The sequence below is a fragment of the Conger conger genome, chromosome 17 (assembly GCF_963514075.1).
Source record: "Conger conger chromosome 17, fConCon1.1, whole genome shotgun sequence".
Lineage (NCBI taxonomy): Eukaryota > Metazoa > Chordata > Actinopteri > Anguilliformes > Congridae > Conger > Conger conger.
Window position 1 is genome coordinate 17,406,172 of NC_083776.1, and position 21,385 is coordinate 17,427,556.

Sequence of the window (21,385 nt, forward strand, 5' to 3'; positions counted from 1 at the left end):
GTAACCTTAAGGTCAATGTCTGAGAGACGTTAAGGTCAGTAAACGTTATCTTTTAAAAATCAGCAGCATGCTTGTTGCTGATAATAGCTCACTTAAGAAATGATTTCACAAGCTGAGATGATTTTGCCTTTGATGTATTATCACCCAGCTAAACAAGAGGCCTTCGAAACTTGGCAACACACACAACCAGCAGCGCTTGGCTCCTGTGTGCCCACAGCAAGGCGGTCGATCAAATAACGCTCACTAGAAGAAGCTTATAATTACAGCCACACTGAATTTTCACCTGTGAGAAAAACTGATTTGCACTTAACTGCTGTTTGAGAAACATTTGGTGTCCATTAACGGTATCACAATAGACTGGATATCATCAATCTGGGCAAACATTCCACCTTCTTTATCATTTCTTTATCATTTGTGTGGAGAGAGTCATTCCCCCGGGTTTCTATGCCTTCTCTTTGACTCATGCTGGCTTTGCTGCCATAGCAACACTTCCCACCGCCATTTTGCTCCTCCTTTAGCGCCGGTGTGTTATAGCGAGGGTCTACTGTCCCTGCGGTTGGCTCTGTGTGGAACCTAGTGTTTCCATTTCGGCTTTTGCTCTGATCTGTGGTGGTGGTTTGGGGCTGACTGGCATTTTTCGACTTACAAGGGAACAGAAAAAGTCCTTCCTCTATAGAGACTGAACGTGCTACCGTAGTAATCGCTAGCTAGGGACACACTTTCCTCGGACCCCCACAGCGGCCGGGACAGATTGGCGCGGGACGCTCGAATCAGAGGTTCCACCCCTAGGTGCCTGATGTGGGCGCCGGCAGGCTCGCGTCCGTTAGCTTGCCTGGCAGGCTTGGAGGGGTCCTGGGGCCCAGGCGCTCTCGAACCCAAGGCTGGAGCCTCCTTCTCTACCACTGTGTGCTGGCTGCCAGCCCAGCTGTCCGTCCTCGAACCCCTGCGGCCGCTGGCGTCTGGTGTCAGGTCCATCATCCGGTCGCCGTCACCTGTGGGAGGAGACGCATGTTCTGGTTACAGCGCGGTGACCTGCGATGAGCGCTAGAACATTCTGAGCACTGTGCGGCGTCCATTACATGCTCTGCACAGCTGGGCAGATCAGACAATACCCCTGTGGCCAGATACAGCCCAACACAAACACACTCTCTGCCCTTTAACCACTGCTGGGACCAGATACAGCCCAACACAAACACACTCTCAGTCCTTTGAGCTATGATGAGAACATGTATTGCTTATTCTTTTCACTGAATATGTATGACCTGTATGGTGTCAGCATACATTACACTAGTGGCAGAATCATAAGTAATAAATCGCTATGTATATTTTAAGAATCTAAAAATATTTTAAAAATGAGAAATAGTAATTTATGTCAACAGTTGTACAGTAGTGTTAGTTACTGAAGGTTCATGCCTGTATGCTGTGCAGTGGTTGTAGACAGGATGAGTATGCCAGCACTATGGAGTTATTTTAGCGTCTGGTCTTCTTCATTCATGAGTATTGCAGAGTACAACAACAATTAACAAACAATATAAGCTTTTTATGCATATTGAAGTGAGACAGGTATATCCCACTGGCAAATAGAAAACAACGCATCTAAATAATTTTAAATTATATGAAAGAAGATAAGCCCTGAGAATGACATGTACATGTGTTGACTGCAGGAGAGAAAAGCCAGAGCCACTGGTTCTAGGTGAGATCCAGATTACAGCTTGTCTTGAGTCACTTGAGAATCTGAAAGAGGCCTTCCGCCCACTCCTCATAAATGATAGTACAGCTCACGTAATCTATTAAATATGAACCTGGACGGGAGGGGGGGGGGGAGCAGCTCTTTAAAAACCCCATTTTTCTCTACAGCTCCACGCACTGAGAACAGGACAATATAACTCATGGCTTGTCAGTGGATTGTGGTGATGCTCATTATCCAAAAGGGATTTACCCAGCCTGAGGGTACTGGCTGTTTCATAGAAAATCTGTTTTTCATTACTCAGTTGTAAATTAATAGGTATTAGCAATTCCACAAACATTGTACCATTTGAACTACCACGACCACACAATGTATTAAAGGAAGCTGCAATATAAAATAAAAATAAAAATAAAAAAAGATAAATATATTCAACCACAAAACTGCTAAAAGGCTAAATATCATGAGTAAAGATAAGCCTCACAAATTCAGATTTTTGTCCTTTACCGTGGCAGTGAAAATGTGACTCATACTAGTAACACAATTCTGATTCTGATTTATTTTTTGAGAGACTAAGTACAAATGTTGTGTGCCTCCCAGACAACAGATCTGACAAATTCTTCAGAGCCTTCTTCCAACAACGTTCATGCTTGCCATCAAACTGAGAGCACCAATCACAACAATGCCTGAATTTATTTTCACAATACCTTTAACAACTGAAGACAGAATGTAAAGGTCAAACAAGCCAGAAAGAAGATGTATACTACTCTGTTCTATTGTTTGAGTATTTTTCAGTTGGTTGATAAAACAAGTTATATTTGTGAAGTCAATACATTAAAAATGGCCTCCAAGTTAATGCATCCAGGCAAACACTAACCGCAGAAAAGCTCAGAGGGTTAACCCACTGTGGCCCCCTAGTGGTGGGACACTGAAGTCCCAATTGTTTACATTACATTACAGGCATTTAGCAGACGCTCTTATCCAGAGCGATGTACAGCAGTGCTACTGAACCCAACAGGTCCTGTATGCTGCAGGGGCAATAGCATTTGCTCCACCCAAGCACTACAACACCAGATTTCATCAACATTATTTAAAAATGTGGACTACATATTCTCTGCACCCATACTCAAAGAATATTCATGACAAAGATCTGCAATGTGCAGTTTTAGTCATTTAAATGATCCATGTCGCCTTTTGTTGAAGGTAAAAGCAAACATACCAGAGTGGGTATCTTTTTTCACATGTATTGATAACAACTGATTTTCCTAAACTGAATTAATCATTAAAGAAATTCTGTGTTTACCTTCAAATGTATTATTCAGCAACTGCCACTGTCAGGAAGTAAGTTCATTAGTGAAATCTGGTAGAGTAGTGCAAATGGATGGTTGGAGCAAATACTGTACTTGCAGACACTGGAATTGAGTATTGCTGATATTTCTCTGAAGTGAGCCAAAGTAGCTAGGCTTAAATGATTAAGCATTATATTGCATTAAATACTCTGGCTTTTATGGTGTGCTAAAGTGAAAAGGTAAGCCATATAAGTCACGCTGTAAAAGGCTGTCTGCTAATATAATGAGTAACATAGCATTATTATTTTATACACAACATTGCTGGAGTCACTCTGCTTCAGTGGAATCCAAAAGCCCAATTCGGACAGGACTAATTTCCCAAATTATGACATAATTACTCCTGTATGTGGGGACATCTGTCATTTCATGTAACGATTCGGATGGGATTGGACTCCCAGTGGTTTCTGCCTAACATTACGGAGATGGGAGTGGAGAGTCTCTGGATGTGTGCATCATGCACGGCTATATGACTACTAAAGATGGCTGCCAATACAGTGGCCAATCTGAGCAGTTTGTCATGCAACTAACAGGTTCAAGAGTTCAATGAAAAAACATATATAAGGTTAACAATTATCAAATTGCTGGCATCAAATTACTGGAATGTTTGGTATCATTTCAAATGAAAGAGGGTTAATCGTTACACCTACAGTAGGTCTGACATACTAAGAGATTCAAACCTTCAGCTAACTTTCAAACTACCTCAAAGCAACTGAATCCAGCTCTCCAAATTGTTAGCTAATGAGTTGAGCATTAAGAGAACATGACAAAGAAAGACTAGCCAGTTCTGTAAACTCACTGAGAGCAGACAGTTAATCCTGTCCTTAGTTACTGCTCCTGTGCATATTTTGGATTTCTGGCGATGCAGATTGTTGACAGTAAGAATGACCATGTACAGTGTGTTCTGGGGCAGTATCCAGAGGGGGAAGGGGGCGGGGGGGGGGGGGGGGGGGGGGTGAAACATATGAACGCTGTATTGCCACCTTGGAGGCTTGAGATATCTACTGAAATTAGTAGCTAACTGGGGCACAATGGGCAACTTCTCTGGACATTGCCCCATTTTTGCATTTTTGATATAATATAATTCATCATCAACATGTAAAACATTTGTGTTGTGGTGGAATGGTATTGTTATGGTGCATGTGTATGGCATGGTGCCGTGACTCGGTAAATCTGCACTGTGAATTAGTAAAGCTACTCTGTGACTCAGTAAAGCTAGACTTAGTCTGCAAGCTCTGCAGAGCTAGCAGACTAAGGCCAGTTGACCAGAATATGTAACGGAGCCATCAGCTAAATCTCTCCTCTACAAGAAACACCCACCAACTACTCATATTACTTATAAACCAAATACATACCATTTCTGAGATTAGGCAGAAATCTGTTCTAATAAAATCTCCCTTACCATTTCCATGAAAAATATTGCAGCTAATAGCTAATAATAGCACCCTTTGTCTATTTTTTTAAAAGCAAAATCTCTCACAGGGATTTCAGGACTTTCTTTGTTCTGGACTTAGTCTACTCTGCCTTGCTTGTGACGGTTTTTTTTTCTTCAGGAAAAGTAATTACTGATGACTAATACAGCCACTACTACTACAACTACATATACTACTATGTCTACTATTACTACTTCTACTATGAGGACGTCTAAAATTAATACAACCACTACTACTGCTACTACTACGACTATTACTACTAATACTACCACTTCTGCTACTTTTACATCTAATATTTCAATAGTATCATCATCATTAAAAATAACAATAAGAAAAACGGTATCCAAGAGCAGTTAGTTTCAGTTTAATGACAGAGCAGAGTTAAAGTTCTGGTGTAATTACCTGCAGGCACTCTATGGGCAGCCTGGTCCTGAATCCCCGTGGGCCCCTCTTGGTTTTGCATGGGTATCTGGGGTTCCGCTGCTTCGTCCTCTGTGTTCTCTGAATCTGTGGAGAGGAAGAGGAGGCAGCGATGGGCCAAACGCAGAGGAGAACGCTGATGGATGGCACTTCGCTTCTGCTCAGCGGGAGAACGGTGACGAGAAACAGAACCGAGGACGAGCCGCAGAGCCCAGAGACTCAAGAGGAGCAACTGCTGCAGCCCGTCACAAACCTGGCACCACACTTACAAACCAAACCCAGAGCCAAAGAACAGAAACCCAGTAAACACAAACTGTGGGTGTGTGTGTGTGTGTGTGAGATGAAGGGAAAACACCACCTTACATCCATGGAGATTTACAGAAGCAAGATCAACACAGCTCTGTATTGACCTTTTTACAGATCATGAGAAATGTTTATTCAAATAAATTCAAATAAAGCTTGGCACATCTAATAAAGCTTAGGTTTTTGATAATATAAATGTCAGCGGTACAAACAGACAAGGGTTAAACAGAATAATAACAAAACATCATTATGGTTTGAAGGAAAAAAAAACAAAGAATGGGAGAAAAGGAGGACCATAGACAGGAAGTGATGTCATTACCATAACTTTGCTTTCTGCATGAGCGGAAAACTTCTCTTCCATAGTGGCAGCAAGAAGAAGCAAACAAGAGAACACCGTTACTATAGAAACCAAACACTCACCACACTCATATCACTTGCAATCAGTTGCACACCCCAACCATTGCCAATACACCGCTGAACTAATTCTAATGTTCACCAGTGTCCTAGTTTTTAATTCCAGTTTGCACCTAAATGTAATTCTACTATTGTTGCTGGATTAGCAGAACTTTATTTATTCGATTGTTTGTTTGTTCAGCAGACACCATCACCGTTCCATGGAATTATATTTCTCCACATATATAGCTGTATTCAATTTTGTGATTTAAGTATCCAGTATTTTTGTGTCTGATTATAGGTTTAGCATTGTAGCCTCTGTGTTATGACCAAGTGATTTTAATTTAATCTTTATCACATTACATTAAATGTTATCTCCAAATCCTGCTGGAGCTAGATTTTTAATTCAATAGCATCTTAAAGATCAAATACTGTTTTCAATTATATGAAGTATACACAGTATGTATATTACATGATATTAATAAAATTCATTTTAAATGGTTCCAAATTCTGAATGATTTTCACTGTTTGCTTCTGTTTATCCTCTGTGGTAAATCATAAATTGTCCTCATCATTATAGATACTAGTAATCTACTACAGATTCTTGAATTATAGAGAATAAGTCTGTGTGATGAACTCTCTGCTTCAATCAAAATGGCCGCCTGCTGTTTCTGAAGGCGAGTAAGACCTGGCTCCAGCAGCTCAAAGATGTCAGTATTCAGGAGCAGTGCTGTGAATTTTCATGCCTCACAGCACATCCCCTGGGGTTCAAAACCAACAAATTTGGTTTGAAAGTGTCACAACACCTTCAGTTTCCAAAATAGTGTAATATTTTGACAGGCCGCTTACTAAAATACAGATTTTTAATTTGTATTCAGCTGAAAATCTATGGTGAATAAAAAAACATATTTTGACAGTTATGCAGTTGGCAAGGTAAGTCTTAGACAGGACCATTAAAGAGCATGAAATGCTCAGATATGCAGGACAGAACGTAATATTATGTCTTAAAAACTAAATTATACACTTGGGCATTGACTCTGGTATGCAACTGGTATTTGCCAGAAAAAGAAAAAACTTGACCAGAAAATCTCTTTAAAAATACACACATACTGTATCATCATAGTTATCCCCCACCCCCAAATCAGAGCACCCACAAACTACTCATTTAAATCTATTAATTTAATTTAAAGAGAGAGATTTGATTTTAGAATTTCCTTTGACATAATAAATTAACTACAAATCAATATACAAAAGTGTTACTTTTTTAGGATATCACAATACACCACATGACATGACATGTCAAGAACCAGTGAATTTAATTTTGCACTCAATCAGAAACACAAAAGGAGAAAGGATTTATTATGATTCATAAATGAACGAAAACACAAGAATACCACTTGGACAGAAAAGAAGAGTCTTTGGTGATTTTTTTAAGTTTCAGGATGCCTCAGGGGCAACGTTGTTGTTCTTTAGGACGAGTCTTTGCTACCTGAGTGAGAAATTTGTGGAGATAATGATTAAGGACAACCGCCTGAGTGATCTACACTCACCGTGACCTGGAAAACCACCCAAATCCTGAACCAAACCCAATTTAGCCACGCTCCCAGGCACAGGGAGATTTAATAATCTCAGACGGCGAACAGACGCCATCTGGAGAGGGGATGTTAGCGTTACCGAAGGGCGATGCGTTTCTGTAAAGGTGCAGGTCTGAGCGAGCCGCGTATGCAGCTGGGAGACCTCCCCACGCTGAGGCAGCGAGCTGGCAGCCGGCAGCCTGTCTGTAAACCACCACACGCTAAGGGCCTGTCTGTAAACCACCACACACTAAGGGCGTGTCTGTAAACCACCACACGCTAAGGGCCTGTCTGTAAACCACCACACACTAAGGGCCTGTCTGTAAACCACCACACGCTAAGGGCCTGTCTGTAAACCACCACACGCTAAGGGCCTGTCTGTAAACCACCACACGCTAAGGGCCTGTCTGTAAACCGTCACAAGCTAAGGGCCTGTCTGTAAACCACCACACGCTAAGGGCCTGTCTGTAAACCATCACAAGCTAAGAGACCATCAGTAAACCACCATACGCTAAGGGGCCGTCTGTAAACTTCCACACACTAAGGGACCATCTGTAAACTGCCACATGCTAAGGGGCTGTCAGTAAACCAACACATACTAAAGGACTGTCTGTAAACCGTCACATGCTAAAACTGCCACGTTTTTTTTTTTTTTACTTGTACTGTATAGATAATAATATAATCACCAAAGGCTGCCAGACCCTCTCAAAACATGTGAAATCATCGATGTATTATGGTGAGTGTATTTGGATGGAAGGTATTGGGATGGCGTCCAACGCCTTTCAGAATTCTGGGACACCCTGCCTCCAGATATAGCACTAACATTCCGGAAATTTCCCGGGCGTCTGACAGAATTCAAACCCACCTAAATATTCCAGATATTTGTTATAATGTGACAGAGCCATAAAAATGCATCCTCAAACTTAAGTAAACCCCAAGAACTCCACAGGCACACAAATACTCAACGTAAAATCTCTGTTCTAGTAACCTGTTATCTATAAACCCAAACACACCATGGGTGAACCGGCCAAAGGTTCGACTGGAGTGTCCCGTTTTCTGCAAGAGAAAAATAAGGAAAGTTAGACAAGTATTTTTATGATTGGCAAGGAACACATAATAATGCTCAGACAGATGGCGAAAACCTGGCACAAGACACGTTTTGTCATTTACTTTCTGTGCAGACCCAGTGCATACCTACATTCATGCTTACATCATTATAGTCACGCATACAGTCATAAATTTGACATTATGATATTCTTACATTGTATTCTACGCATGTATAAAGGAGGCCTCACAAGAGAACAGAGGAGACAGCTTGTCTAACATGCAGAGAATGTTAGGTATCCATCCCTACCCTCTTTGATGCAGTTTACAGTGTACTCATCAGCAAGGCCAGGGGCTGCAGTGCTTAAAGCATTATGAGTGTAGGTGCCAAAGTAATCAGCAATTACAAGGTCCCCCTCGTATCCTGCCTGCCGATGTAATATGCAAATATCATGTCGATATGTGTGTAAATGTCAGGCTTGGATCTGTAGAAGGTATTTAGACAGTGCTGTTACTTAAAGTAAAATTACAGGTAATCTGCCCCAGTTTTGAACCCTACCCCCTTAAGAATCTTTTTATTCCGACTGACTGTGGACCGGACTGATGTGTGTGTGTCAGCTGCAAGCTGCAATGTCAATAACACATTCTGTCATTAGTACCGCACTCAGTGTGCGTCAGTACCGTGTGAGTGGGTGTATGTATGTTAGCCACAAGACGCAATCTCAATAACACATTCTGCCATTAGTACAGTGTGTGTCAGTACTGGACTCAGTATGTGTGTGTGTGTGTGTGTGTGTGTCAGTACCAACTTGGGCCAGGGCCTGTGATGCAGAGGGAATGAACGGTTGCCCGTTTGTTCATCCATCCTGCCGTCTGTCTACCCACTATGTATCTCCAGCAGTCAGAATGGGCAATAATGTTTCTGTGAGGGAGAGAGGAAAGTGTTCCTTCCATCCCTCTCTCCCTGTCCCTCCCTCCCTCCCTATCCCTCTCTCTCCAAACCTCCCCCCCTCTCTCCCGCCCTCCTCTGATCCATTACCGAGGGGAGAAACAGCCTAATGGCCGCAGCTCTGGGAGATGATTTCCACATTACTCCCATGGAGCCCGGTCTCTAACGCAATCACCAACGTGTGACATCAGCCGGGAAACAGCCACCAATCCCAGCATCCTCTGTGCTGGACAGAGAGGAGGAGAGGAGGAGAGAAGGGAAAAGGAGCGTGACACCATGTGACCCGTTACTTCCCCGCAGATTCGGCAAATCTGGCAGCCCTGCTCCGGCTAATGCTCACTCACGGCCTGTGGTCCCAGCCCTCTAACACTGAGCCCACTCAGAGCCTCACGACAGGGGGGTGATCCCTCTTACATACCCTCTCCCCTGCACCTACAACTTTCACCACAAAGCACCAACAATAACTCACACTTGATTACTGACTATTTGTAATAATATACCTTGTACACCATTAGCATGGCTGAGGCTAGTCAACACCATATCTATATATCTATATCTACAAGAAGGGAGAGCACTAAATACAGTAGCTGGGCCAGAGTTGATCAATTCTGGTTAGACTGAATACTTAAGTATTGGGACTACTATTACTACTACTATTACTAATTACGACTAAGGCCTTAGTGTTGGGCAGTATGTTGTACATAGTGCACCTCCTACAATATTAAGAACTGAGCTTAAAAACAGATAGATTGTATGATAATGCTTTTCTCATTTCTAAAAGAAAACGATGCACGTTCTTACATATAGCACCTTCCAATGTGTATGGATGTACGGTTGATCGGTGGGTAGATTGTGCCCTTTCTGAAACGACTCTGCGTTTCATACTACTGCAACTCTAGCTGGAGCAGGAATGAAACAAGCACTCCATTTGGAGTGGCACAAGCCTCCTACGACGAGCCGGGTGGCTTCAGTTACATTTTCCAAAATGACGCTGGGACCGAATGACCTGCCAAATCTGTCCCAGCCGTCCCTCGTACCAAACAGGTCTCTACGGGAGGATCCGAAACCAACCAACTGCACTGTGGAGATCAGACCTGCTCCATGTTACAGGCGTGGAACAAAAGCAAAAAAAAAAAAAGACTGTTTGGATTATATATTTCATGGCGACAGTACACTGTGTCCCTGTTTTGAGCTCAGTAGAAAAGAAGAGTTGGATACGGTGCACTAAGCTCATTTCATATGGACACTTAAGTGTTGCAGGCAGACCGATTTGCCTGATACTAATTCATATTTCAATCTTGCTTAGATTATCTAACATTTTTAAATGTCTACACAGAGATGGCATACTAGTTCAATTCATAAATGGTAATGTTACTAGACATAACTTCTGCATGTTAATCACAAACTTGTAAATTAGAGCATAAACAGAAGATTCATATGTATTGGGCTATCATACAGAGGGCGGCTTGGCGGTGGTGATAATTGTGTAACTAATCACCAGACTTAGCGGATGAGAAATTATTCTGCTTGTAAAAAAACAATAATGTGCTGCTGATGAGGTCATTATCACGCAGCGACGCCGTTCCTCCCGCTAAATGTGATGTCTTTTGTTCGCCTGACGGGCCTCTCAGCTGCCTGTCATAAAAAACAACAACAAAAACGAGCCATGGAAATTTCTGGAATAATCAATCAATGTGAAGAATGACAAAAAGTCGGTTTTGTACCTGGAGAAGTCCCCATAAATCAAATGTCTGAGAACGGGGCTAAATCGGTGACAAGTCACTGCCGTTGCACAGACACCTGTCTGTTACTTTTTTTTTTTTTGCGAGTCCGCCTGATAACGCGAGCTCGGTGGTCTCTGTCTGACAGCATCTAATGGAAACCCCGCTATCTTTCTCCTTCTGCAGCTTTCCTCGTCGCGCCACCTCCGGGTATTTCCATTTGTTACAATCAACGGTTTTTTTGCTAACGGAAAAAAAGCAATAAATAAATAAATAAAGAGTGAATCGCATTCGATTCAGAAAGCCAGAAATACGAATGAAGACGGCTAATCAAGCCTCTTTCTGAAATGGCTTTTCAAAAGAGGGATAAGCGCTAAGATTAAAACTGACTGCCAGCTGTGTGATTTCGATGTTTGGGACTGACTGTGATGCTGCGTTGTGCTCGCGTCATGTGTGGCCCTGATGGGCTTCTGCTGTTTATAGCGTCTAATTGCACCGGCAATATGGGGCCCACTGTCTGACAAGCATGTGCATTCTAGGGCCATGTGAACTCACCTGAATACCTCTGAGAAAGATGAAATTACTGCATTGCTGACACTGGAATCTAACTGTTAATACGGATTCCTGATATTTTGATTAATATTGCAAATGGTATGCACATAAAATGGTGTTCATGGTCTACAACTTGTAGGGAATAATGACCTATTGGGGCCATGTTCTAAATAAACAATTTGCCCTACTAATGACCTGCCGTGAGTACCTGTTCTGTTCCTCTCTCTCTGTGATTGTGTTCATTCAGTTCAGTGATAAATCTGTCTGGGTCTCTGCCCTTTGTAACAGTCGATCTGTTTCTGCAGACGGAGGTCCAATTATCTCTGCTTCTTCTGAGCCACCCAACCCCCCACCTCTCTCCTTATCTTTCTCTCTTGCTCTCTCTCACACACACACACACACACACACACACACACAAATGTACGCACACACACAACAAATACACAGAAACACAAACAAGCTTTAAACTAGGTAGTTTAAGCTTTGTTCCTGTTTAAAGTCACCAATCTTCTGCAGGCCTGTTTAGGTCTATAATCATAAGGATTAGCTGGCCCAGAGGAGTTCATACAATATCTAGCAACATAATAAAACCAGTAGCTTATTGTCCAGATCTTTCCATCAAAGAACAAAGGTGTATAGGAGTGCCATCGGAGCAAATGAACAAACTTGCCATTTTTTTGGGGACATTTACTTTGATGCCTTTCCAAAATAATGAAAAACATTATATAGCTTTGAACTTTCTGGGAAGAATTTTGCTTTGTGTGGGAAAGATGAGTGCTGCTAACCTGCTCAAGCCCTTTTCTACACAGATATTCCAAATTCATAATGAAATGTGTTATTGTGTTATCAGACTTGTCCCTGTGTTTGTTGTACATTGCTCAGGATAAGACAGTCTGCTAAATGCCTGTAATGTAATGTAAATTGAATGTTATTTCACAATACACATAGAAATGCTCTGTGATTAAATACCAGTTAGTGTGTCATCTAAATAATTGTTAATTAATCAAAACATGTATTTTTATCCTCTAAACTTGTAATCAAATATGGATTTGTAGGGTTGCACAGTAAACCACTGATTTTAAATATATTTCCAGCCGTTCCTTGGTTAGGGAAAACTGATATTTGTACCATTGTACACTCAAGCAAGGAATGTTCTGAACACGGTGTCCGTTAGGGTAACGTTGTACGGTTGTGTTCACAGGTACAACAGTGCACGCCACAACATAGAGTTTCCCAGAGAAGCCAAATGGAAAATTAGCGCGTGAATTTTACAGACCAGGGGTGGGGCACATGCATTCAGCATACATGTCGTCAGGATAGGCTGTTGTTAATATGAACCATATGAACCATGCATTAATATAAAAAAGGACAGTCGATGCGTGTGATAGAGAAAGAGAGTGAGAGAGAGAGGTGGAGAGGGAGTGCGCGCGCGTGTGTGCGTAATGAAAATATTGGCTATTATTTATAATATAAGTAACAGCGATCCATTCCATCATGAAAATGAAGGCATAGAAGAAGAAAAAACATGCATATGGCAGACTTACTTGGAATCTCTTCTTTGACCAGATTTTCTTCATGGTTGTGACTGCTCCTGGTTTGGCGCTGCGTTGTTTACAATTCGGGGAGTGTGTCTCACACCTGCTGGCTGCTGGGTCTCTCGCGCACGAACATGATTACGATCTTTCTCCACTTGTAGAGTGTCACGCCACAAAATAACGCGATTTCTCAAAACGAATATGTTCCAGTTTTAAAAAGACAAAAAAGTACCAAAAAATGATAGTAATAAATATACAAAAGTGTATTTTCCAGAACGTGACGTTCAAACAGCGCTAAAAAATCGTGTTTTGCTTGCAGCCTATTCGCATGGGAACGCATTTCAGTCTGCCACTATACGAAGTCTGTTTTCTCTTTCTCTTCTGCCGGAGAAAGAAAACGGGCTTCGGCAGGTGGAACCGTAAGCAGCCTCGAGCATCCCTCCTAAAAAGGCACTCGGACCTGGACAATCCAAAGAAAGCCTCAGCGCCGACACCGGTAGAGGAAAAAAATGCCCCGATCCTCTAAAGAGCGAAAATCAGCGAAGAGGAACGTTCGCTACACAATAGCAGGGGCAGCAGAGGCAGTGTGTATGTGTGTGTGTGAGCGAGAGAGAGAGAGAGAGATTGAGAGAGAGAGAGAGAGAGAGAGAGAGAGAGAGAGAGAGAGAGAGAGAGAGAGAGAGAGCGTTTTCACAGCTTTGTTTTCTCCACAGAGATAGAGGGAGTGAGTCAGCCCCCCAATATGAGCTGGAAGATGGATGCAGGTTGGCTTTTCCCGTGCTTTTTATTTTTTCCCCTCGTTCCTCTTGTTCCGCTCTCTCTCGCAGAGCTAACAGACGCTGATTGCCGCTTCAGCGGAGGAGCTTCACCCAAAGCAATTATATATTCAGAATCGATGCCCGTGACGTCAAAGATGCCTGGAGTCGGTGTTGCGGTTGTGATAAGCATTAACTAGCCTTGCAGATAACAGATGAACCACGCGTTAATTCTCCCATCCTGCCGCTTCTCACAGATTTCTATTAACAATGTTTGCACCATGGCAGCAAAAACAAAACACTGGTACTGTTTTAACAACCTACAGCAGAACATGAAGGCGCAACACTGCAATATAGCCTAACTGCATCTCAGACCACAGTCCTATTGTGATTATACTTAAACCGTATAATGGAAACACCCAGAGACAACAGAAACATATATTAGCCTGGTCATCCTTTTCAATTCCAGGGTAGGCTATATCAGTAGTCCTATACTATATCAGTAGCCTTCAGGGTAAGCTATAGCAATAGGCCTATACTACTTCAGTAGTATACAGAGTTGCCAATATCAGTATACTGACCACATCAAAATAAAATATTCAGTTTTCTGTAAAATAATTTCAGTGGTATGACATAGCCGGGTTTTGATACATTTCGCCAGTATATATTATCAAAGGGATGCGGAGATTGTGTCCTTGCTTTTATTGTTATTTCATGGACCCCATCCACATTTTCAGAGCTGGAATGTGACTCATTACAGAAATTGTTTACGCGGTGCTTCTGGTTCTGCTTGCGGAGGCAGAAGGGATCTCCCGTTCGGACTGGGCGATACTCATTCATTTTCATCACCTGCCACTCGCACAATCCCCCCCAATTACCACTCCTCGGTCGCGCTCTGTTCGCCTGCTTCATCAAGCACGTCCAAGCCCTGCAGCCGATGCATCACCCAAACGCTCTGGGAAGTATTATAGCCAGACAGTGTTGATGTATAACGAGAACGGAGGGTCACGTTTGGCTGCTTCCGTATTCGGACTCTCCCGAATGGCTAATCTGAATACCAAAGTGAGATGGTTTATTAAGGCGTACCCTCCCCATATTTGCTGATATCTTCAAGTCAGCAACCAAAAGAAATCCATAATACCAGGTTAGGTGAGGTGAACTGTGTTCAACTGCTTTAACCCTGGAGTAAAGTAGGCTAGTCGGTTAGAGGTAAGACCAGCAGACCCTGCAGCTCTCCAGGACCACAGTTAGCCACCCCTGCTTAATTCAACCAGGTGTGCAGCCTCTTCAGTAGATGCAAGGTTACGTTTCTCTGCAGCAAACCGGTCTTTGATGACAGAGGTTTCATTTCTCTCATAATGGTACAAATAAAGCAGCCCAATGATTATTATCCTAATAATACAAGAGGTGTCTATATTTCAGGGCTTCATTTGTACTGTTTTATCATTCAGTTTCTGCCTGAGATGCAGTTCAGTTGGAGAGCCATCCCCCACCATTAGCCCAGTGTAGAGTCCCCAAGGGGAAGAGGGAGGCTGAGCAATCCACTCTACCAGGTTTGAGCCACATCACATCAGGGCTGAACCGGAATGGAGGCACACGCAGCAGTGGAGAGCCAGAATGGAGGCACACGCAGCAGTGGAGAGCCAGAATGGAAGCACACGCAGCAGTGGAGAGCTGAAATTGAGGTTTTATGGCATCACAACCTCCACCGCACAGCCTGTCTGTCCACTCCATTCATCCATACAGACCCTACCTCCTCATGTTCACCTCACAGACACATTAATTATATCACACCACATTAATTTGTTCACCACTCTCTCATTCCATCACACAACTCTGGCTGAGAACACCGGCTCCCCTGCTGCAGAACTCGAGGTTCTGTCCTTCTACTCTTTCTCTCTCCATTCATCTTTCCATCATTTTTTCTTCATACGCACATTCCACGACTGCAATTCCCTTAATCAAATCGAAGGAGATTAGCATAAACCACAAAAATGGCATGTGTTAATCGCTGTATATTGTTTATAAACTGGGTTCACTGAGCCGTGGGTCTCCATTAATGGGCATGTAATTTGGGAAGCTTTTGCTAGGGCAAAAGAGTCGGGTGAATTTCTGTGCTTTTCCGGGACTGTATGAAACCGACGGTGAACGATGGCACACTGTGGCACAACTGAATCTCTGTGCCGTGCTAGTTTGAAGAGGAGTCATCTCTCTGCAAGCTCTGGTGGCAGAGAACTGATTACGGAGCACACAGCAGACGTTAAGGGAGTCGTGCTCCCACACACAGTTCTACCCACTCCCCCAGACTGTCCTGAGGCCATGGTTATAATGGAGGAAATGGATAGCTTTACGGTGCTCGCAACCTTTTGCAGAAGTCATTTCACAGTAACTGCTTGATTTCTGTTCTGTGTTGGAGGAGCAGGCTATCTGTAAACTGAAGATCTCTGCTTTGTGTTGGAGGAGCAGGCTATCTCTGTAAACTGAGGATTTCTGCTCTGTGATGGAGGAGCAGGCTATCTCTGTAAAGTGAGGATCTCTGCTCTCTGATGGAGGAGCAGGCTATCTCTGTAAACTGAAGATCTCTGCTTTGTGTTGGAGGAGCAGGCTATCTCTGTCAACTGAGGATCTCTGCTCTGTGGAGCCACATAATGAAATGTACAGGATTCATAACATTGCTGCCAGCACTGTAATAACCCCAAACGGCTCCATTTAGAAAGCACTGAGGACATAAATCAGAGGGGACCTGACAATGGCCTGGCATAGACATAGTGTGTGTGCGCGCGCGCGCGTGTGTGTGTGTAGGTGCATGTGTGTGTGTGCGTGTGTGTGACATTACTGTGGCGCCAGCCTATCCTCAGCTGGCGCAGCAGGAGGGTGAAGCTGAGGTGAAGCGGTTTTTACGGTCAGTGGAGCGGCCATTTTATCACCGGGGAGACAGCCAGACAGCCAGACACTGCAGAGGGCCCTTCTGAGAATATGATGGGAATATGATGTCATTCGTACAGGAGGTGATGTTGCTCTGCACTATGTACAGTAGTATAACTCTTAGTACACGTCTCTCAGTATACCTCTTGTCGTATAAATCTCAGTATACCTCTCTCAGCGTAAATCTCAGTGTGCAGTTGTTGGAGATTTGACAAATTCAATAATATATTCAATTCAATCTATTATTTGGATTTGCAAAATATATTTTTTTAAATGCAGTAGCGTTCCAGTGATGAATGCTATGTGTACAGGCAGATGCCGTATAATGTGGAGGGAACTGGGCTCCTAAATGAAAGTTTTCAGATTCAATTCACAAGTAGGACAGCATCAGCGTACCCTTGAGCAAGGTACTTCTACTTAACCTGAATTGCTTCAGTATCCATCTCTACACATATTATGCAAAACTTTTGTGTAAGAAAAGATGATCTGGATAATTGCATCAGCTAAACACCTTTAAAGTAACTCCCACCAATGGGTATATTGGTCAGCTGACAAAGGGGGAAAAGCCACAAAACTCACTCCCCAAATACATGCATGACTGAGTGAACAATCACACAGTTACTACATGTATACTGAATTGATACTTTAGTTTATGTATTAAAGACGGTACAGTAATCTTTGTAGATCTGGGTGTGCATGGCAGGTATTAACAGAAAAAATCGCACTCAATTACGGGGTGTTCTTTACAGGAACTAATGCGCTAAGTGCTAAGGAAGTCCTGGAAATCAAATCACCGTAGGGGGAAAAGCTATCCTTTACAGAAACCAGACCTGAGAGCACAGATGAGATAATGCCTCAGAACTGGTATCTCTGTCAGTTATCACCCGAGTCCTGGTGAGGCTCCACATATGGCTGAGGAATCGTATAGTTCCATTGTCCTTAATCCCCTCTCAAGTCAAATAAATCAACAGGGAACCATGAATTTTGTGGAAGTAAGACAGCTGAATTAATTCCTTGCATCTCTGGTTTGATATTTTTCAAGGTTAAAAGCTAAAAGATTGGCAGCGGACCACATATACTTGAAAGACACAGGTTTGTCAATGCAATAACAATGACCCAATGGCCAAAGCAAACACAAAAACAAAATGGAGAATAGACAGAGGCCTTGAATAGATCCTAACATGGTTTCCTTTAGTAACACCACTAGTTCATATAACTTAATGAATCACAATCATGGGGAACTGGAAAGAATATCACGGTGGGTGATATGTTCGTTGTCTTTTCCTCACTCAAGGACTGTGTAATGTTGAAGCTTACCTAACACCCATTTCACTCACACAGGACTGAGTAATGTTGAAGCTCGTCTAACCACCATTTTAAAAATAAAGGGGACCTGTGTTGAATCCATGAGAAATGTAATTCTAACTGAAAAATGACAGCAGTCCTACTCTCTCCCACCTTTCCTCTCCCCCCTCTCCTCTACTCTCTATCCCTGCTTTATCTCTCTCCTCCCCTCCTCCCCCTGCCCCAGTGTAATTTGCAGGAACGCTGTGTTCCGCCGGCTGGAAATCCCCCCCTCCCCCCCGTCCTGGTGCCACCTGACGTTACATTATGACGTCCGCCAGTCAAAAAAGGAAAGCACCCCCCCCCCCCCGAAAACCCAAAATAAGTGCCTGTGACCCTCAAAGCCCAAACCAAAGACACACCAGTCTTCACAGACTGTCTTATCAGTCTCCAGATGAACTGCAGCAGTCTGCAAGCCTGAATGCTTTTCACTGATAAACGCTTCTGTTGCCCAGAAACACGGCACATATCCTAGCTGCCCAGGCCAGGAGACAAACCGCCATCATCAGTAAGCCAGTTTTTTGTTGAGGCTGTTGTTACCATAATTTCACTATGTCTTAAAAAAAATCTGGACATCCTACCCTTGAAAGGTTTTAATCACACTGTCAGGTATTTGGCTCACATTTGACAGAGAAGGCAGTTCCTGATGAAATTGTGCTGAGGTATTTTAGCCTGCTCTTTCTGCTCATTGGCGCCACGGTTTTATTTATTTATTTTTTACTTTCCCCCTTTTTCAGGAGCTGAAGGATGAGGCACTTAGTCTGAGCTACGCAATCACAATAAGTGTCAAGACAATTATCCAGTCAGTCTGAAATGTGCTTTGTATTTGGTCTTACACACACACACACACACACACACACACACACATTATTTAGCCTTTTGCAAGAATATTTTTGGCTGTGTAGTCGAGGACAGCGACATGACATATAATAGAATAAACGAGCGGTTTGGCGCAGATTGTAAAAACTAAAATGGCGTCCTGACGTGTGATCCAGATCGCCATGGTCAGGCTGGCACACAGTAGTCATGAATCCCAGGCACAGGGTCTTTGCTTGCCTCTGGTCTATGATATGTGCCACCTGTCTGCCTGAACCTGTAATGAATCTCCTACAAAACTACTCCCCATAGACAACCAAAACTACTACACAGAGGCTGTTCCCACAGACAACCATAACTACTCCTCAAAAAGCTGTTCCCAGAGAGAGCCAAAACTGCATGTCTATGTCTAAGGACACAGATAACAATAGATCCTCCATGCTAGAGTTAAACAGAATATTAATTATTTAACTACAATAAATTCTTTCAAATCAACACCTTTATTCAGTTGTTAGATTGTAAAATTATATATGAAATTCCGTATTCAATTTCTTGGAAGCTATTGCACAGAATTTCTCTATAAATGTCAGCAGTTTTGATACATGACCTTTACTGATCTAACATAGCACTAGGGGAATAAAGGCAAAGTAAATGTCAAAAAACATGCATGAATCCAACAACAGAAATGATACACCAAACCAAGGAATATAAAACATTTTAAAGACAAATTTGTGATGGCAGTTTCTATGAGAACGTAAGATGAAGAACCCTCCCTCTCGCACAGGAAGAATCTGCATTCGATGGCAACACAAACATTCCCAGAGGGACTGACTTCGATTCAGAAACACCTTTGACAAAGTCCCCAGAATGCTTTCAGTACTCTATTACTGAATCCATACTGCAGCACGACTCCATGTCAGGCTCTCAGCCAACTCGTAATCTTCATACAATGTAAGGTCAAGCTTTGCCAGGTATCGGCTTGTAAAAACAGCTTAGGAGCCATGTTACAATCATCTGGGTACATGCTATAAAGCCAATGCTAAAATATCTCAAATTTATACATACTATAACTGCTGCTAAATGAGAAAGAATAGCATACAGAAAACAGCTAAATATTTCAATACAACTGCCAAAATAGAAAATGCCAAAGCTGCAGCCTATATTTTGCATAAATGAATTAGCACTCAGACAGGCTATTAATAATAGTTGATAAAATATGCTAATGCCTTTCCGTATGCAGAGAACTTGGTGCTGGAGTGTTAACATCATGTGCTGTGCAAAGGTAATTCCAGCCCCGCTGAAATATCGAAATCCTGTTTCGGAGTGCGAGTGAAGCATACGTCAGCGAGGGAAAGAGCAGTCGCGCAGGTGCATTATGGGAGCAGTGACTCATAGCCTGGCCTTGGCGAGGACGATAGCGACACCCTGCCTCGTCTGGCTGAAGCACATAGAGACAGATAAACTGTCCTCCGTGGGGATCAGCTAAATCCCGCCGAAGGGGCCAGAGCAGTTTAAAACACACCACACCGCAGAGCTGGAAATAGCCCTCCCACTCCACGGCGGTGAGAGCCGCTCCAGACGTTAGCACGTTAGCGTGCGGCAGCTGTTGGAGTCAGCCAGAGGCTCACCTGTTTCAGGTTAACACCTGAAGCGTGTACGAGTGTGAGTGTGTATGTGGCTTTAGCCCTAAACTACGTGGGAAACGGAGGAGAGCTGAGAGAGAGGCAGCGCTGCACCACTACACCTGTTTACTCACTGTGGGGCCGACAACTGCTGAGCAGGGGATTCCCCTCAGGGAAACAGGACCCCACCGTGACCCTGCACTGACATTGGACATACTCACTCACACACACACACACACGCCAGTCTCACTGCCACCCTTTACAAATACACACTCATATAAAATACTATAACCACTGGCACAGACTAGAAAATATTGGTATATGGGTTCAGCAGCAATACTGGCCTGTAATTCACTCTTACAAAATGGCTTTAGCTATGAGAATCTGGGCTTAGATAGTACTTTGTGGTCACCTCCCAAAATGTGCATAAGACAGGTTGCAGCTGGAAGTGGCATTAGTGTGCATCAGTAGGGGGCGATGTTCCTAATGTCCCCGTCCTCGAGACAAATGGCCCATCTAGTGACTAAGGAAATAATGAAGGCAGCTCCTACTCCCCAAGGTTATAAAACCGAACAGGGCACTTAATCAAACAGTGATCCGCTATCCTCTATTCACATCCCGGAACAGACTGAATCTGCCTGCAGGCAGGCACGCCCTACAGCTCACTGGAGCTGCAACGTCCCGCATTTAAAACTGCCCGTGATTCTCCATCTCTGTAACACACCAACATCATTCTTGGATGACCTTCCTGATTAAATCAATCAAGAATATGTATTCTGGCTGGGCGAGAGAAAGTACATTTCAGATAGATTCCTTTTCCCTCAGAACACAATGAGAGAGAGAGAGAGAGAGAGAGAGGCAGAGAAGGGGGAGAGAGAGAGAGAGGCAGAGAAGGGGGAGAGAGAAAGAAACGGGGGAGAGAAAAAGAGGGAGACAGACAAACACAGAAGAGCGAGATGGAGAGAAAAG

General features: G+C 43.2%; 1 protein-coding gene across 4 annotated transcripts in view; it reads right to left on the bottom strand.

The window, feature by feature from the left end:
• LOC133116231 (striated muscle preferentially expressed protein kinase-like) overlaps nucleotides 1–21,385 on the bottom strand; it is an 84,733-nt gene that overhangs the window by 50,597 nt on the left and 12,751 nt on the right. For 3 of the 4 annotated variants that reach the window (XM_061225600.1, XM_061225599.1, XM_061225602.1), the window contains exons 2-3: nucleotides 4,866–4,970; nucleotides 833–992 (exon numbers count right to left, since the gene is read on the bottom strand). In XM_061225600.1, the coding sequence (XP_061081584.1) occupies nucleotides 833–992; nucleotides 4,866–4,970 (265 nt within the window). Of the gene's footprint in view, nucleotides 1–832; nucleotides 993–4,865; nucleotides 4,971–5,505; nucleotides 5,536–8,166; nucleotides 8,210–12,963; nucleotides 13,136–21,385 lie in introns of those variants that run through there. The other variant, XM_061225601.1, reaches the window with a different exon arrangement.